The sequence below is a fragment of the Physella acuta genome, unplaced genomic scaffold (assembly GCF_028476545.2).
Source record: "Physella acuta isolate Inbredline_101_S28 unplaced genomic scaffold, ASM2847654v3 ptg000941l, whole genome shotgun sequence".
Lineage (NCBI taxonomy): Eukaryota > Metazoa > Mollusca > Gastropoda > Physidae > Physella > Physella acuta.
The window spans coordinates 30,882-50,287 of record NW_026732458.1 but is presented as its reverse complement, the minus strand read 5'-3'; the positions used below and the strand labels follow the sequence as shown (position 1 = coordinate 50,287).

Here is a 19,406-nt window from a genome sequence, read left to right as displayed (position 1 = left end):
ACTATAGGCCTACTTTTTAATATAATATACATTAGGGTAATCTATCGTTTTGGGTACGTAAAATCGCCCGCGATTTGTAATGTGAAAAACAGGTGACTCCTTAAATTTTAATAATTATTTCACATTTTGAGGAGGATTTATGTATTAAAAAATTCAAAAATGTTTCCTTGATTCATTTATGTACCTGTTTTTAAACAATTGAATTAAAACTTTTCCGTAATAAATGAAGACTAGCGATGTTTCCAACAGATGCAACCATGCTCATTTACTATGGCAGCCATCTTGTCTAAGTTTTATTTTTATAAGCTTTTAGCGCCAGATTCAGGGGGAAGCCACTCTATTTTACAAATGGCTGCTGTTTATATAGCAAATCTTGCTCTCAGACACTGCTGTTTAAAGTTAATTTCTGGCCTATATCGATATATTTAGCCATTGATTTAGGTTTATTATTCATTTATCTATAATATTTGACACAAAAGTATGACAATATACTTCTATTTAAGCCTTGACTTTGAGGTAATGTTTTCGTACATAAATAGCCGCGGGCGATTTTACGTACCCAAAACGATAGATTACCTACATTAGGCCTATTTAATATAGATCTAGGCCTACTGACTACTACTAAGATCTAGAACTACTGAATACTGAAGCCTACTGACTTGACAAGTAACAGTAGACTCTACTGAGTAGAGTAAGGATTCGGAAGGACTAACGCCGTGAGTAGAGAAATTAGAATAATTGAATTTGGCTTCAATGTGCTTGTTTGTTATGGCATAGTTTACAAACTTTAATTAATTGAATAGCAAATCACAATCAGGGACCAACCAATAATGTAAATAAAACATTATAGATTATACTTATAGAATATCTAGATCTAGATTAAAATGAACTTCAACAATTATTGTACAATATTGTACCCTAACTAATATTATTAGTTAGTGTTAGAGTGGTTTCCTCTTGAGAATTTTCTATTCACATGTTTGTAAAGTTTGTTATAGTTATTTATGTATTATGTTGATTTTTGTTGACAAACAAGGTTGTCTTTAACTTTTATTTACCTTAATATTTCTGTATAAAGCACTTGAGGAAATTGAATAATTGTTGTGTAGTTACTCCCAGCCACCTTTACTTTGAACTTTCCCTAACTTAAGATAGGTAGCCTACCACTACCCATCAGAACTGGGCGGACATAGGTAGTGGTGTTCGAATGATTTGGTAAATTTCCGACTTTAAAAAGTCTAAAAGGGTCTACACTGTGGTAAGACGTATTTCGCTAGATCGCAGAAGAAATCCGATTTCTCAGTTACTACGTCAATTTTGAGGGGGGGGGGGGGGGGACTCGTCAGACCTGTCTTTTATTTATTTATTTTTTATTTATTTATTTTTTTGCGTGACTGACCATGTAAATGCGTTACAAGTTTTTTAAATTGTTATTTAATAAAAAAATGAACGCCCATACAATTCTTGACCTTGCTTTTACCCGCCATTGTTCCTTAAGTTTTTCTGAGGTTGCAGGCAAGCAGTGATATAAAAAAAATTATGAAGGAATTGTAAGTGGTAGTCTACGTATAATTTACCTATCTGGTAATATTTTTTGAGTTTCGTTAACATTTGTTACTGTAAACCATAATTTATTTGATCGTTGTAGTTTAAGTCATCATTAAATTAATATTTTAACTTACTTTTAAGTTTATTGACAGAAAATTAGAAGTAATTAGTAGATCTAGAATCTAAATATTAACAATTAAGTTGTGTGTAGTAATTAATGTTTTTTTACAGAAAAAAACTTGTAGAAGATTTGTGACAACCAGTTTCTTATTCTAGATCTAGACCAAGTACAATAAGACAATTAGATTTACTAAAGTCTAAAGTAGTAAGAAGGGTTAGGGTTAGTAGCAAGCAACAATTAAAATAATCAGAAATACAAAATAATAAGCAGATTTTTAAACATTAGGTTTTAAAAATAATATGGCGCAAAATAAAATATGGCTTACAGTATTTCCGATGGTTTACTGCTTTTTACTGCTGAACCATTCCGGAATAATAACCAACGCTATATCGTGAGATTACCAAAACAGGATTGTTGGTCAATTACCTTTTTTAAAGGCATAATCTTAAAAAAAATCAAGAGTTGTAATCTATATAATTCTCTTCATGGAGACCATAGAAAACACCAATCTGTAAGCGCGCCTAGCAGCCCCCTCTCTTCCTCTCTAGGCATATCCCTACCACCCCCACCCCCACATGGTCTGGTGAGCTGTGGTTCACGCTAAATATTTACAATTGTAGAGCCGGGTTTAGTGACTTCTATTAGGGGCTGATAATTTAGTTTGAAACGATTTTAAACTTAGGGGAGGTAACTAAGAGGAGGCTGCTTTCGTGGGGGGGGGGGGGGCGGGGGCTTATCGTCCTTAACAACCTACTGATAGTGTTTTAAAGCAAATATTTTTAGTGGCAGCATTGGTAATGTCAAATTCACAAATTATGAATTACTGAAAATAAAACAATAGCTGCATATGATATGCTGCGGGTGGGCTCTTAGTCTATAATACTCTATAAGAAATCAAGACAATCATTTTCAACTTTAACTAGATTTACAGAATTAATACATTTCCATACAAATAGAAATTGAAGGGAAATTACTCAAAATAATATTTTCTTAAGATGGCAGCTGTTTAAGTATTTTAATTTTTGGAATTAATGGAATATCTATGTTAAAACTTTTTTTAAACAACTTTAAGCTAATTTCAGGACATTTTTATTGATTTAACCCTTAACTCAAACTGTGATTTAATATTTAGTCATCTTTAGTATTTTAATACAAAAAGCAAAAATATTATTTTTGAGATCGAATGATATTTACTAATTTAGATCTAGAATTAGAATCTAGATCTAAATCTAGCTAGATTCTAAATAAATTATTAAATTTAATATTTAGGCCTAGACTTTAAATGGTAATCTATCGTTTTTAGGTACGTAAAATCGTCCAAGGTTTTAATGTGAAAGAAAGGTGACTCATTTAATTTTTGGTAATTATTTCACATTTTAAGATGATTTATGTTTTAAAAGTTACAAAAAATGTTTCATGTACCTGTTCTTAAACAATTTTATTAAAATTGTTTAGTTTACTATTAAGTAAAGATTAACGCTGTTTTCATCAGATACAACCAGTCTCGTTTACTTTAGAAGCCATCTGGCATACATTTTTTGGGATAAATTATTGTTAGAGATTCAGGTAAAACTTACTAAAACCACTCTAATTTACATATTGGCATTTATATAAATAGCAAATTTTGCTCTCAAACACTGCAGTTTAAAGTTAATTTAGACATTTATTGCTTTTGGTTTGCCTTTCGAGTTTTAGTTCTTGTTGTGTCTACATATCTTTGCGAGAATAGATTTTCAACATCTCTACATTTATAAACAAAACAAAGAAATATAAATTAAATGTCGAGAATGACATGAGGGAGGTTGGCCATAAAAAAAAAATCTCAACTGCGATAGTTGAGACTAGTTAATATCATGTAATAGCACTCATAGTATTCAAACAGTTATCAAGAATAATTCCTATTGGAAGTCTACCATAAAATCTTATTTTAGTGCTTATGAAATGAATTTCCTTACTAATTTAGACTTTTTAATTTTATGGGGGTCGTGGGTCACTTACTTTTTATAAAAGTTTAAAAGGGGGTTGCTAGTAGTTAGATTCTATGATTCTAGGCCTAGCCAATCGTTACAGTTACTGTAGTTTTAGTATTTGAGTTAGGGTTAGACCTATACTATAGGGCCTATATTATAATTATATTATTAATTTATTAATAATGAGGCCCTAGATTCTAGGCCTAATGTTATATTTTAGTCCAATGCATTTATTTGTATAGCTTTCAAATGTGATGCTTAACATTATTAAATTACTGATTTATAGATTTCTTTCCAAAATGTTTAATGTTAGGCCTATTAACCCTAAAGCTTCTGGAATAATTTGCATAAAATAATTGCTTTGTTCTAAAGTTTTTAAGGTAGATCTTTACATTTAAAAAAAAAATAGATCTAGATCTAAAGGCCCTATATGATGAGCACTGGTTCATTTTTATAATAAATAGTTGCAAAACAAGCAATAATGAAGAGTATTAGTATTTTGAATATTAGGCCTAAACTTTTTACTTTCTCGTATATTCAAAGTATATAGAAAGTCTTGTAGTCGTGCAAAAAAAAAAAGTAAGTAAAATATATAATTCTTTGCCTTCTCTCAAATTTCGCATAATTTCTGTGACTGGAAGTAGTAATATTTGCTATTTTCGATTTCTCAAAAAAACAGGTGTGAATTTATAAAGTACTAATAATATTCCGCACTATTATACACATTTTGTTTTGCGATCACTTGGTGTGCAATTCTTTTTTCTACAAGATTCTATTCTATTTTAAAAAGTTTATGTAATTAAAAATAAATTAAAAATCTTGTCCATCCCCTGTTGTTTTATATAAGAATATTCGAGAAAGTTTAGGTTTATTTAAAAATATTTATTTTTGCATGGAGGTGGAAGAAAAAATATATTTTGAATAGATTATTCAAAATGCTTATAAATCTATAATGGCTTTTCTGTAGTATCTAGTTAAGGAAGAACAATACCATACACAAGTACATCATTATCATCTATTTAAAAAGTATATTGATCAAATATAGCATCTTGTCTATTTAAACAGTAGCTGAACAAAAAATTTAACATCTTGTCCATCTAAACATCTTGTCTATTTAAACAGTACAAGGTGTCTTTAGACTGGGTGACTCACAATGCAAAATTACAGAGACCCTCCTCCTTATCCAGGACACTCAAAGCAGGTAATGCTTGCCTCATTTGTAATTACATTATTTAAAATAGATCTTTTATACTTTTATTTTCATTAGCTTTCATTTTTGCCATTTTTACATGCTTACCACTTTTAACTGACCAATTTCTTTGAAACTTAGCACTCTCACATCAAATTAGACTTAATTAACTTAATTGATTGCTTAATTAATTTTTAAAGAATTAATTAAAATGTCCAATATAAATGACTATTTACTGTGCTTTTATATGCAAATTTAACATGTTTAGTTAATGAGCAATTGTTTTTAGTCATGCAACTCTATTAGAAAAAACTCTAAAATTTAGAGTACTGAAAAAATGCATAAAAAACGGTTTTAATAACAAGCTTTCATGTAATAATACACTATAACAGGGGTCTCCAAACTACGGCCCGCGGGCCAGATTCGGCCCGCGATGTCCTCTCATCCGGCCCGCGGAGATCTTTATTGTCCTCAGAAAAGACTTTAGTTTGGTGATGGCTGAGGAACTTTGCCCAGAAAAATCAAAGACATGCCTGGTAGAAACTGGCCCCCGAACTGAAATTTGATAGTCAATGCGGCCCTCGGACTGAAAAGTTTGGAGACCCCTGCACTATAAAATAGAAATTGAATTATTTTCTTTCCCCTAATAATAAACTACTATTTAAATAACTAAAATTAAAAGCAGTTGTCATTTCTTAAATTCTAGTAAAAGTATTCAATGCATAATACAGGTATCCTCGCTTTTCTTTTTAGTTATTTAAATAGTAGCTCATTACTATATTTAAAGAAAATCATTTATTTTCTCCTTTTTCATGAATTATTACATAAAAGCATGTTATTAAAACATTTAAATGCATTTTTACTTTCTCGTATATACGAAGTATAGAGAAAGTCTTGTCTTCTTCTTCGTTCTTAATTATTAGTGTTGAAGGGGATCGAGATTTATCTGCCAGTGCGTTTGAACTCGAGACTTTGTTCGAATTTATCAACCATGAGCTTTTTGCCGACTCGACCACGCCTCCAACACAATTAAGCGTTACGTGTCAACTGGTTATGCGCCATTGAGGCCATTGACTCCGATTTCAGCCTGCTTTTCTTTTGGATTTGCTTCCATAGCCTTAGTCCAACCAAGAACAAACTACAAGGCACCAGTTGTTTAATTTTGGAGTTGTCTCTCCTAGACTAGTGGCTGTCCCCAGCTAACGAGCCTCATCTGCCCGGGAAAGTCTTGTTATCGTGCAAAAAAAAATCGAGATTTTTACAAATCTGGACGTTTTACACCTCACTGATACGGAAAAACATAAATTTGCAATCTTGTCTGTGTGTGTGTGTATACACGATAACTTGAGTACCGTTACAGCTAGGTTGATGAAATTTCATGTATAAGTATTTTATCAAAATCGTAGATCCTGATCAACTTTTGAGCGATTTCCGATAACCGGAAGTGGTACTTTTTTAACTTTGAATTTTTCAAAAGCCTATAACTTGAGTACTATTTCAGATAGATAAATGAAATTTCACATGTAAGTAAAAGATCTAATTCGCTACCTTCTGTCAAATTTTGAGTAATTTCCGTTGACCGGAAGTACTAATTTACGCTATTTCTGATTTCTCAAAAAACGCATGTGAATTTATAAAGTACTTAAAACATTCCGCACTATTATACACATCTTTATTCGGCGTTTGCTTGGTGCGCAATTCTTTTTTTATGAGATTTTATTCTATTTTAAAAAGTTTAAGTATTTTAAAGGATTAAAAATCATACCTATATGAGTTCCCATCCCCTGTTGTTTTATATAAGAATATTCGAGAAAGTTTAGGGGAGATCACTCCCGGTTTATTTTATTTTGAAGACAGCTACAGAATGAAAACTTTTGTTTTTTTAGGTTAACATCAATGAACCTGGATTTCGACACAGCTTTTCTGGCAGTGAAACAAGTACAGATGTGTCTTTATCATCTACAGAAAACTTAGCCTCAACACAACGCCAGGAACCTCAAGGAGAGGAAACACAATCACCTTTCAGTTATCCCCTAGATGTTGGTAGTTCTGATGGCAGCAGCTACAGTATTTTAGAGCGTTTAGGAATGCCCCCAAGAGTATTGGAAACTGCTGGGAATTTTCACACTTCCAAAAGTTTTGTTACCAACAGTAGTAGTTCTTCGGCATCATTTTGTTTTGATAAGTCAAAGAACTGGCAACACAATGATTCTAACACTTCTTTAAATAGTCTTTCAACAAACTCTGCCCCTCTGTATTCTCAAGGGCATTTAACTGTTCCAAAATGGCATCTTTCTCAATCTCATTACCATGGTGATTTATGTGAGCAACACAAAAATGTGAGTGAGCAGTTTGACCCTGTTTCCAGAAATTCAGAACTAAAGACAGACTATTCTTACTTGTCATGGATAAACAGAAATGAAGCTGGAGCAGTTACGACTGTTTCCTCATCATCAAACAATCAGTATTTATCACCACGTGTGCCTCCTGTATCTACCTTCCACCACCCACATCCTTATGTTAACACACATTGGACTATTGGGAGTGGAGACTCCACTAGTAGTTCACATTCCTCTATTACTGCTTCATCGCAATCATCTAGTACTTTCTTATCTCACACCGTTAAAACAACAGATAACCAACCTCTGTCAAACTTGGCTAATCTTCCTCCTCCACCTGAATACCCAGGGAGCTTGGCATCTGCTGATATTCGGCCTTGTAGATCCTATGAGGCTATGGATAAATTCTGTTTGCAAAAGTCTATTCCAGATCTTCGTTTATGTTCTTCTAGTCCTGGAATTTATATTAAAGATACTCCACAAAAGTAAGTGCCAATATCATTAGCTAAAGTGCTGTGCGAAGTATGGAACATTCTTAGGGCAAACAAATCTAGAATCTGTAAAGCAATAATGTTCCTATATTTATGGTACTTATTATGGTAAAAGTAAAAAAGTAAAGAATCCTCTTTAGACATAGTGGTCCATTGGGCAGAGGAAGTACAGTTCATGTTTCTTGACCTCGGCATATGAAGGGATGGTGTGGTCAACATTTTGTCCAGCCGCCTTTACTTTCCCTAACATGACTTAGATACCCATCAGAACTCCTGATGGGTGGATTCTGCTTTCTGACTTGAAACTGGATTCAAACTCAAAACTTTAGGGTTAGCAGCCAGGTGCTCTACCACTTAGACAACGCCGTCCCATATTCATTATGGTACTTGTATTTAAATTCTGACTTTCCCAAAAAAGTAATTCCATGCCTTAGATAAAAGTTTTTCAAAAATTGCAAAATCATTTTCACAGGTAGTAATTAAAATATATAGAATTAAAACTGGTCTTAAAATTTTCAGCACTTTTTTTACTTAGCTAGAGCCTCCAGACCTGTACCACTATAGATAATATTATTTATAATTATGGTATCATACCTTTGATTTTTTTGTTTTTTAATTCATTATCTATAAATAGATTGTCAATTGATAGGATTCCATGGTCAAGAAGCTACAGGGCTAGAGTAATAACTCCAGCTTCAATGACATCTTAGACGTTTACGCTACAGGGCTAGAGTAATAATCTTAGACTTTTAGCAGGGTGTCGCTTAAGATTTTAAACTTCATTATTGTTCAAGATGAATTAAAAAATTAAAAACTACATTTATTTACCTTTAATTTGATACCAATTTTGTTTATCAAATTTAATCGGTAGCCTAGAAAATGATTTGTGAAAAAACGGCGTTTGTTTTTAAATGGCGTTGCATGTTTGATTTGTTTGAAAGAAACACCAGGCATATTAAGAGTGAACTTAAGTAATAATCATCATCTTAAAATGTTACAACAGTAGATTGATTTTCTAAAAATAAAATATTGAGTTTTATATTATTAATCATTGTCAATGCTTTAGTAAGCTCATTATCAAAAAGATCTTTGTTTCTTAACTATCAGTAAATATCTCTTTCTCCTAAAAAATGAAAAACTATTTCTTATTCAGACCCAAGACAATACTGCATGAACATTTTAAGCCTTTAAATGTATTTTGTGTTGTAAAAGTTGGCAATAGAAGGGAAACAGTGCTATAACTAATTTTCTATAGCAACTGTGTGTAATCAATATGTGATGTTGTTTGTTTTGAAAATTGAATGAATAACACAAGGCATTGTCTTTATAAAGGTTGGAAAAAAAAATTGGAAAAAGTAAGAAATTATAACAATATTATTATACCCTTTATTACCTCAACACATAATATAAATGTAAAGAAAGGATAAAACTAAAAAATGTTACAAATTTTTGCTTTCTGACATGTTCAAAGTTGAAAATATTGATTTGTGATGTTTGTTGACCATAGAATTTGTTTGAATGTAACCCAGTGACAGCAGTTGTGATGACAAAGACCAAACAATAATAGCTGCCAAGGCTAGTTGTCAAATGATTGAGATGTTGACTGAGGAGAATAAAAGACTTAGGGAAGAGCTTGCCAGCTGTGCTATGAAAGTGGCCAGGCTACATAAGGTACCTATTCACTAACTCAATTGAAGATGTGCTTTTAAATAATGTAGAATTTTAAAACAGTAATTTAAAGAGAAATGTTTACTAATGTTTTCTCCGATTCTTATAATTACGTTTTTGAAATGTGTTACTAAGCAAGTTGAATATAGTTTGTTTCTTCTATGTTAAATTGAAAGCTCTATCTTGAATGTGACTGTGATAACACAAGTGGATCAGTACAGTCATCTACTGAATATTTCATAGCATATGCACTTTATTTGTTGTTTACATATCTTTTAGTACCATTTATTTGTTGTTTACATATCTTTTAGTACCATTTATTACAAAATAGTTGCAGTTTGTCAAAACTCAGGTCAGAGAAACTTGTGTAAAACATAAAATTTCTTAAAATGAGCCAAACTGTAATCCATCTAGAGTAGAAAATTATAGTTCATGTTGCTTTGACCATAGGAGGTGTGACAACAGGTTGTTAGACCGCAGCAGGGCTTTGATCACATGTGTTTTGTCAACCTGTTGTTGATAATTATTTATTTCATTTATTACTATTATTGCCACCTCCAAAGAAATTTGTTTCATAAACTTTTATAAATTGTAACGTAATTTTTATAAACTAAATAACAGTTCATTTCATTATTAATATTATAAAAACTGCATGTGAACAAAGCCCCTGTGGTCAAATACCTACTGTGGGAAAACCCCAATTTACAAAGCACCTGTGATCATAGCTAGGGTGTCACTTTAAGATTTTAAACTTCATTATTCTTCAATTAATAACTATATTTATTTACCTTTAATTTGATACCAATTTTAGTTATCAAATTTAATTGGTAATTGGTAGCCTAAAAAATAATTTGTGATAAAACACATTTTTTAAATTGCTACTTTGATAAGATTGACACGGTGGGTTTTTACAAGCTTTTATTTAACTCACTTCCTCGTCAGTCTGTCGTCAGTCGTCAGTCTAGACGGAAACGCAGGAGTGAAAATTCGGACAGTTCTACTTGACCGACACGATTCACAGTTGGCACGTGGGTCAAGACATGAAGACAATGCAATCTGAAACTAAATTTGACTTAATTGGATGCCTAATTGATTTTTTATGAATTAATTAAAATTTGGACCGAATTAGTAGGCATGTCTAGCCAACCACATGCGTCATCAATAGCTGCGCCATCACGACCACGTAATGGCTGCGTTCAAAAACCATTGCGCGCCTACTGAACGTGATATTCAGTAGGCGCGCAATGGTTTTTAGTCATGTAACTCTATTGTAGATAAAACATGTAAAGTACTGAAAAAAAAATTCATAAAAACGTTTTAATAACAAGCTTTTATGTAATGATGCACTAAAAAGTAGAAAATAAATTATAGACTACTATTTAAATAACTATAAAGAAAAGCGTGGGTGTCTTCCTTAACATTAGTAAAGGTATCCAATAGATACTAAAGTGACCCACGCTTTTCTTTATAGTTATTTAAATAGTAGTCTATAATTTATTTTCTACTTTTTAGTGCATCATTACATAAAAGCTTGTTATTAAAACGTTTTTTATGAATTTTTTTTTTTACAAGCTTTTATTTAACTCACTTCCTCGTCAGTCTGTCTAGACGGAAACGCAGGAGTGAAAATTCGGAAACTTCTACTTGACCGACACGATTCACAGTTGGCACGTGGGTCAAGACATGAAGACAATGCAATCTGAAACTAAATTTGACTTAATTGGATGCCTAATTAATTTTTTATGAATTAATAAAAATTTGGACCGAATTAGTAGGCATGTCTAGCCAACCACACCACACGCGTCATCACCTTCAATAGCTGCGCCATCACGTAATGGCTGCGTTCAAAAACCATTGCGCGCCTACTGAACGTGATGTTCAGTAGGCGCGCAATGGTTTTTAGTCATGTAACTCTATTGTAAATAAAACATGTAAAGTACTGAAAAAAAATTTCATAAAAAACGTTTTAATAACAAGCTTTTATGTAATGATGCACTAAAAAGTAGAAAATAAATTATAGACTACTATTTAAATAACTATAAAGAAAAGCGTGGGTGTCTTCCTTAACATTAGTAAAGGTATCCAATAGATACTAAAGTGACCCACGCTTTTCTTTATAGTTATTTAAATAGTAGTCTATAATTTATTTTCTACTTTTTAGTGCATCATTACATAAAAGCTTGTTATTAAAACGTTTTTTATGAAATTTTTAATGAGTGTTGTTGTGATGCGATTGACTGTTCAGTGCCATTCAGCAGAAATGTGTCATCTGCTAGATTTCTTCCAATTCAAATACACGGCGGGTTAAATGGGCGGGCTTAGTTAGCTGTTGTCTTGATCAAGTAATTTTTTTTTAAGGTTTTGTATGTGGCCGATTTTAGAGGAAAAAGATACGCATGCACAATGGAGAGAAACTACCGCCTTCATTCGCAGCTATGTTTTCGATGGTACTGCGCATGTGTGTGTTTACAATCAAATAGCAGAACCCTAACCCTAGGCCAAACCTCTAGTGTAAATGCCAGTTGTCATCACCTCCTACCCTTAAAGCCTAAGCTCCCTAAAATAATATAATCCAAGCAAGCGTTTGCTTAAGACAATAAAATGGGATGATTTCATAGTTAGTTTTTTTTCCAACAATCAAGGAATTCTGACAAATGAGTTTATGATTGATCGAGCTTGACAAAAAAGGCAAGTGACTATTTATTTTTTCATTATAACATATATCAACAATGATATATGTGAGGCATAGGTCTACATTGTGCATAAGCACTTCCTGGTCCTCCCTCCCTCCCTCCCATCCTCCAACATGGAGGTCTGATATGTGTTATGGTTTCCAGTGTTGTTTTATGCTTTGTTTTTCTTTTATATTAATAGTTTTGTACACATTCTTTTTTACGGCTGTCACTTTAGTATGCTTTATTTTAATATAATTATTATTAAGAGAAGAAAATGTTTTTTAATTTGCTTAGTACAAAACCATAAACACTAACCTTTAGTACAAAACTATTTAAATGAGCTTTATCATGGGCACCTCTATTAGACTAAAGAGGAGCGATAAGTCATGGAAGTGGGTTTGAAGGTTTGCTTATCTTTCATACAAGTGCTCATGTAGATTTTTTGCCTATGCAAAAATATTGTATTAGTTACTGCTGTAGTAGTTCTTTTTTTTTTACAAAACAACTAGTCTATCAAGGCGCAGAAAGAAAAAAATTGTTGTTTTTGGTCGGGTTTCGGACAGCCTAAACGGCTTGAGCATTGCAGGGTTTGGTAGTTCTGCCCCTGATCCTAAATGGATGACAACTAAGAGGATGGGGATGTAGTTCTTGGCGCTCATAGAGTGCCATCCGTTGCTAGTTAGACATAATGTAGATCTTGTATATTAATGCTGAATTTCTGTTTAGAGTGGTTGAAAATTCTCTGTTTTCTTTTTACTTTCTCGTATACGAAGCATAGAGAGAGTACTGTAATCGTGCCCCAAAAATATCGAGTTTTGTGCAAATCTCGACGTCTGTCTGTGTGTGTCTGTCTGTGTGTAAAAACACAATAACTTGAGTACCGTTACAGATAGGTTAAAGAAATTTCATATATGTATTATATCAAATTTGTAGATCTTTATCAACTTTACAGCGATTTCCGATAGCCGGAAGTGGAACTTTTTCTACTTTCAATTTTTCAAAAGCCTATAACTTGAGTACTATATCAGATAGATAAATGAAATTTCACATATAAGTAAAAGATGTAATTTCTCAAAAGACACATGTGAATTTATGAAGAACTAATAATATTTCTCACTATTATACACATTTTGTTTGGCGTTCACATGGCGCGCAATTCTTTTTTCTATTCTATTTTAAGAAGTTAAAGTAATTAAAAATGGATTAACAATAATGTCTTTATCCCGAGTTGCCATCCCCCTTAATGTTATATAAAAATATTCGAGAAAGTTTAGGGGAGATCACTCCCAGTTTATTTGGTCTGGACAACAAACAGGTGACAACAAAATCTTTTCTCAATTGCTCTAAAACATCGTCGATATATTTTCATCTTCATCTGCGTATCACCTTACTTTTATTTTTATTTAGTGTTTTAAATATCTCATCTTTATCTTAAACTAACTCAGTCTAGTTTCATTTCAAAGTAATCAACAGCTTTGTAATATTATCATAATTATTTTTATTGTCAAATATTAGTATTAACAAGACTACCCGTTATCTAGTTAGATAACTGTGGGTTTCGGGGGGTCATCCATAAATGACATCACGTCTGCCAGCACTTATCATCCCAAAATAACCAGACCCCACATTCAAAAAGACGTTTTTTATATTTTAAAAACTCTACTAAACTCTACTTCACCTGCCCAATGCCCCTCCAAGTCTCAGACATGTTTGTAGTAAAAAAAAAACGATTCCGGCCGAGCATGGCTCTGACCACACTATCCCTTCATATGCTGAGAACATAGAAACAGGTGAACTCTACTTCACCTACCCTGTGCCCCGTGAGGTCCTGATAGTCAACCTTATCATTCACATATTGGCCTTAAGAAAAAATAATTGAAAACATTGTTGTAAAAAAAAAAAATCTTTATACTATTACTAAAGTCATTGTTCTAAACTTTTCTAATTAGTGTGGTTAATCTACCAATGAATATATCAATAAATCAATTAACGGCTTTAAATTAGTTTGTATTTAACAGTGTGTTTAAGAAAGAACAATATTTACCACCCAAAATCCTATTTTACAGCTCTACACATAATGCAGATTCTCCCCAATAACAAATAAAAAAACAAACAAACAAAAAAATGAGTTATCAAACGTCACTATTCAGTCAAAGTTAAGCCATTGTTCTAAAACTTTAAAATTAATGTGGTTAATCTACCTATGAATAAATCAATAAATTAATTAACGTCTTTAAATAAATGTGTGATTAACAGTCTGTCTGCAATCAAAAGTTTTTCTCTACCTACTTACTATTTTACAGCCCCCCATATAGAGCAGTTTCCTTACAGTACCAAATCAGAAAAACAAATAAATATTCAAACATGTAAACAAACTTGACTTTTAGTAGTATTAAGATATATATTTCTACCATTCACAAACGTAAGAGAAATACTAGAATTACTGGATTAAATTACATGTTAAGCCATACATGGATCTAGTCTTTCCTTGTTCTTGGCGTTCAGGTTGGGAGTAAATATATAACCTTACAGCAAAAAAATGTACACAAAGGCCAACTTAAATTCAAGTTCTGCCCACTGAGCACCATTTAAATATTTTAATCAGCTTGTTGCATATCCCACACTATCCCATTTGTTCTTTCATTTTTTTTACCTAACAGTCAGCACTATGCCCAGCTGCATTTCCTTTCCATAACATGAGTCAGGTACCATCAGATCTGGTGGGCCCAAGCCCAACTTTACACTGATATGATATTTAAAAGCCCACAGCTTTTTTTAAGTTTTCAAGAAATCTAACCCAGAGCCCCATTTTTAAAAAAAATTTGGTTTTATGAGCTTACATCCATGATTTTTACCACAGTTGGAGATGGAAATAGAAAAAGTTCATGAGTCTCATCAAGCATTGGTACACTCAGGAAAAAAGAGGGAAGTCCTCTGGATGGCTATGAAAAAGAAACTGGAGGAGAGAATACAAGCCCTGGAGACAGGGGATACAGGTGGGTAGTACTAACCCCAGTTGATACAGGTGGTTGTCCCTAGCCCTACATGATACAGGTGGTTGTCCCCAACCCTAAATGATACAGGTGGTTGTCCCTAGCCCTACATGATACAGGTGGTTGTCCCTAACCCTAAATGATACAGGTGGTTGTCCCTAACCCTAAATGATACAGGTGGTTGTCCCCAACCCTACATGATACAGGTGGTTGTCCCCAACCCTAAATGATACAGGTGGTTGTCTCCAACCCTAAATGATACAGGTGGTTGTCCCTAATCCTTAATCATACAGGTGGTTGTCCCTAACTTTTGATCTCAAGTTTTAGTATGTAGTGCAGGGTTGATAGTGACATTTTAAAAAAAAATACGAAGTAGACATACAGATCTGAATGAAATTCCTTATTAAGTAATGCAACAATTTTCGTTTAGTATAGGTATAGTTTTATATGATTGTTATCTGAAATTTTAAAAAACATTCTATTCCAAAATTAGCATGTAGGTCTGTTCCATGGATAGATGGTGAAATAAGTAATAAACTAGCAGAAAAAGAAGCAACGATAACTAAACTCTTGGCACAAAGTAAGTATTTCTGAATTTTATTTCACAAATATCAGCAAAAAATGTCTACACAAATTGCAACTAAAATGTCAACACAAAAGACATCACAAATCTATATATATAATTCTCTTCTTGGATACTCAGAAAACAAGCTGTAAGCGCGCCTAGCAGCCCCCTCTCTTCCTCTCTAGGCATATCCCTACCACCCCCACATGGTCTGGTGAGCTGTGGTTCACGCTAAATGTTTACATTTGTAGAGCCGGGTTTACTGGCGGCTATTAGGGGCAGATAATTTACTTTGAAACGATTTAACTTAGGGGAGGTAACTAAGAGGGGGCTGCTTTCACTGGGGGGGGGGGGGTGTAGGGTAGGGATTGGGGGAAAGGAGGGTGGGGATAGTATCGTCCATAATGACCTACTGATAGTGTTTTAAAGCAAATATTTTCAGTGGCAGCATTGGTAGTGTCGAATTCACAAATTATGAATTACTGAAAAGTAGAAAATAAAACAGCTCGTTGCAAATAAAATTGCTACACAAATGGCAACAAAAATGGCATGACAAATGGCAACTAAAATGGCTACACAAAAGGCAACTAAAATGGCTACACAAAAGCCATCACAAATAAAATGGCAACAAAAATGTCAACACAAATGGCATCACAAATTGCAACTAAAATGGCATCACAACTTGCAACTAAAATGGCATAGCAAATTGCAACACAAATGGCAATTCAAATGGCATCACAAATAACTAAAATGTCAACACAAATGGTATCACAAATGGCAACTAAAATGGCTACACAAATTGCAACTAAAATGACAATTAAAATCGCATCACAACTTGCAACTAAAATGGCAATTAAAATCGCATCACAAATAACTAAAATGTCAACACAAATGGCATCACAAATGGCAACTACAATGGCATCACAAATTGCAACTAAAATGGCATACCAAATTGCAACTAAAATGGCTACACAAATGGCATACCAAATTGCAACTAAAATGGCTACACAAATGGCATCTCAAATTGCAACTACAATGACAATTAAAATGGCATCACAACTTGCAACTAAAATGGCATCAAAAATAACTAAAATATCAACACAAATGGCATCACAAAAAGCAACTAAAATGTCAACAAATGGCATCACAAATAACTAAAATGTCAACGCAAATGGCATCATAAATTGCAACTTAAATGTTAATTCTAATTGCAACTAAAATGGCACCACAAATAACAAAAATGCCAACACAAATTGCAACTAAAATCGCAGCACAAACAACTAAAATATCAACACAAATTAGCAGCAAAAATATCAGCACAATGGAGTTGAAAAGCTGGTTCCAAATGGTTCCAAAGTTTTGTTGCCAGAAAGTTTTTTTTTCAACCAAAATTGTATTTTTTATAACATTTGTGTAATAAGTACAAAATTTCAGAAATGCTAGAAATAGTCAAAGAAACAATTACTAGTAATATGATAGTAATTTAGCAAACACTTTTATTTTTGTGATTGTTTCAAATCATTACAATGATAAACTTTTAAATGGTTAATAAAATAAATGTTATTTGGCTCTTTAACTTTAAATGAAACTTGGATTAAATTAGTTTAAACATTACAAAGACAGAACTTTTTTGTCTATGAATTCATATGTTTATTTATACAGATCAAGAACTTTCAATAAGCAGAGATGAACTAGAAGGAGAAAATAACAAACATGCTTTAACAGCTACTGACTTGAGGGCCCATGTGGACATCTTTGAGAATGCCCTTTTAAATGTTCAAACCAGAGTTCTTACATTAGAGGAGGAGGTAAGTGCAGTGATTTTGGTCCTGAAAAGATTTTGGCCAGCTATTTGGAATGAATATATTGTGATGGTGTTTATGAATTCTTTCTCCTGTTATCTTTGGCAGTGTTTTCTATGGTCACTGAAGAGCACACAAACGTACCCAACATTACATACACCATTACATAAGTTTTAGGCAATTCTACAAACAGAACTTATCATGTGCTTATTATCAGAACACTTGTTTTTAACTCAAATTTTGTGTGTATTACTTTCATTAATCACTACTGTGTACCCTTTGTGCAGCATAGGGACACCACCACACTTCCAGGTTTGGTCAAACATTCTACCTACTTGTGCTTCACTGACTGCTGATATTTTCCTATTTTGTTTAGGCCTATTTTTTTTTATCTTTCCTTGGGGATTCCAATCAAATGTCTCACTGGTTATATTGTTTGTTGGTTTGCCCATATGCGTCAAACCTATCCCTATTTGCGTCTTTATTTTTTTTTGCCAATAGGGTTTTGGCCTGGTTTTTGTGGCTCCCGGACAATAATCCCTGGACATAAACCCCCTGGACTCTTTCCCCCTCCCCACCAATCGAGGTTTATGTGAGGAAATACTTATGAAAATGAGAACAAAACTTTGCAATATTAAGGTATATATTGTATATAATTTTGAATGGAAGAAAAAAAAATTAAAATTTTTACAACTAACGAACTAGTTTCTACCTATAAAATGCCATTCAGCAGTTAAGTAGTGACCTTCTTGGTATTTGATCAGACAATGGGCACTGACAAAACATCAAAATGTGGGAGCCATATAAATCTAAACAAATATTTTTAATAAAACAAAAGAGTTGCGGAAATGTGCACATGCATGTCAAAGGCAATATGCCAAAAAGGACAACTCAGTTGAAGGCTGGCACAAAATTTTCAGGCCAGTATGGGATGTTGCCAGTCTAGTCTTTCAAATTTCAATTGCTCCAAAAAAAAATAATGCATATTGTTAGCAGCGCTTGAATGGTAACTGTTCAAATTTTCAATATTAGAGTAATTTTCAATATTAGAGTATATATGTTGAGGCGTCACTAACAATCTCTCAAATGTTGTTTGGTAACATCAACATTAGTATTTCCTTATATAAACCCAATTGGTGGTTATTGTCCAGAGGGTAAATGTCACTGGGTTTTTATCTTGTAGGGGGGGGGGGGGGGGGGTTATGACTATTGGGTGTCGTTTCTAGGTTGTGCAGTGGGTGTTGAATGCATACCTGGCCTTGCTGATGTGACTTTTGATGCCCTCATCTGCTCCCCCATCACCACACTTTCTAGATATATCAAGTGATCTACCTCCAATATAGTCATTTCTTGTATCTCAAGTAGGACTTCCTATTTGTTGTTAACTTTCTTTTTTAACTGTTTTTTTCCCAGTTGATATTTCACCATGTCTTTAGTGCTCTTCACAGTTTGCTTCGCTTGGGTGGGGCATGCTGTTGTCTGTGAGGCTGATGTCATGATTCTCCTGCTTTTTGGTGAGACTCCTAGGTTGTTTTCATAATCCAGTCAATGATCATCAAAAACATCAGTGGCAAATGCATACCTCCTTGTTGTACTCAGGTTTTAAAAGGGTTTGGTTACCTTATTTCTGTGGATAATCTGGTAGTTGGAGCAGTTAAGGAACTTCTGGGGAATCCCATAGTGGTTTATCAATTTCCAAATGTCTCTGTCCACAATATCAAACGCCTTCTCAAAATCAACAAAAGGTCATAGAGGCACTCATTTGAATGTTAAATAATTATCCCCATCGTGGCTATATGTACTGTCAAAAACCTGCCTGTTCTGTTTTAGTACAAGGCCTCGTTCAGCCTCTCAAGCATAATTCCTGTAAGGAACCTGCTAGGTAGAAATAATAGCATGATTATTGAGAAAGATCATCTTTCTTTGGAAGTTTCACTAAGTATCTTAGTTTGCAATTTGCACAGATTAGTTCTTGTTCTTTGATCTTCAGCAGGTCTGCTTTAAATGCCTCTGGTTGTATCCCATCTGGCCCAGCTTCTTACCAT

At 33.3% G+C, this 19,406-nt stretch overlaps 1 protein-coding gene across 2 annotated transcripts in view; it reads left to right on the top strand.

The window, feature by feature from the left end:
• Window positions 1-19,406, top strand: part of LOC131953700 (angiomotin-like protein 1) — a 29,261-nt gene that overhangs the window by 528 nt on the left and 9,327 nt on the right. Inside the window, exons 1-7 of one of the 2 annotated variants that reach the window (XM_059317021.1) lie at window positions 612-716; window positions 4,762-4,840; window positions 6,715-7,652; window positions 9,188-9,329; window positions 14,862-14,997; window positions 15,488-15,574; window positions 17,222-17,367. In XM_059317021.1, coding sequence (XP_059173004.1) covers window positions 4,793-4,840; window positions 6,715-7,652; window positions 9,188-9,329; window positions 14,862-14,997; window positions 15,488-15,574; window positions 17,222-17,367 — 1,497 coding nt within the window. In that variant the 5' untranslated portion in view covers window positions 612-716; window positions 4,762-4,792. Of the gene's footprint in view, window positions 1-611; window positions 717-4,761; window positions 4,841-6,714; window positions 7,653-9,187; window positions 9,330-14,861; window positions 14,998-15,487; window positions 15,575-17,221; window positions 17,368-19,406 lie in introns of those variants that run through there. The other variant, XM_059317020.1, reaches the window with a different exon arrangement.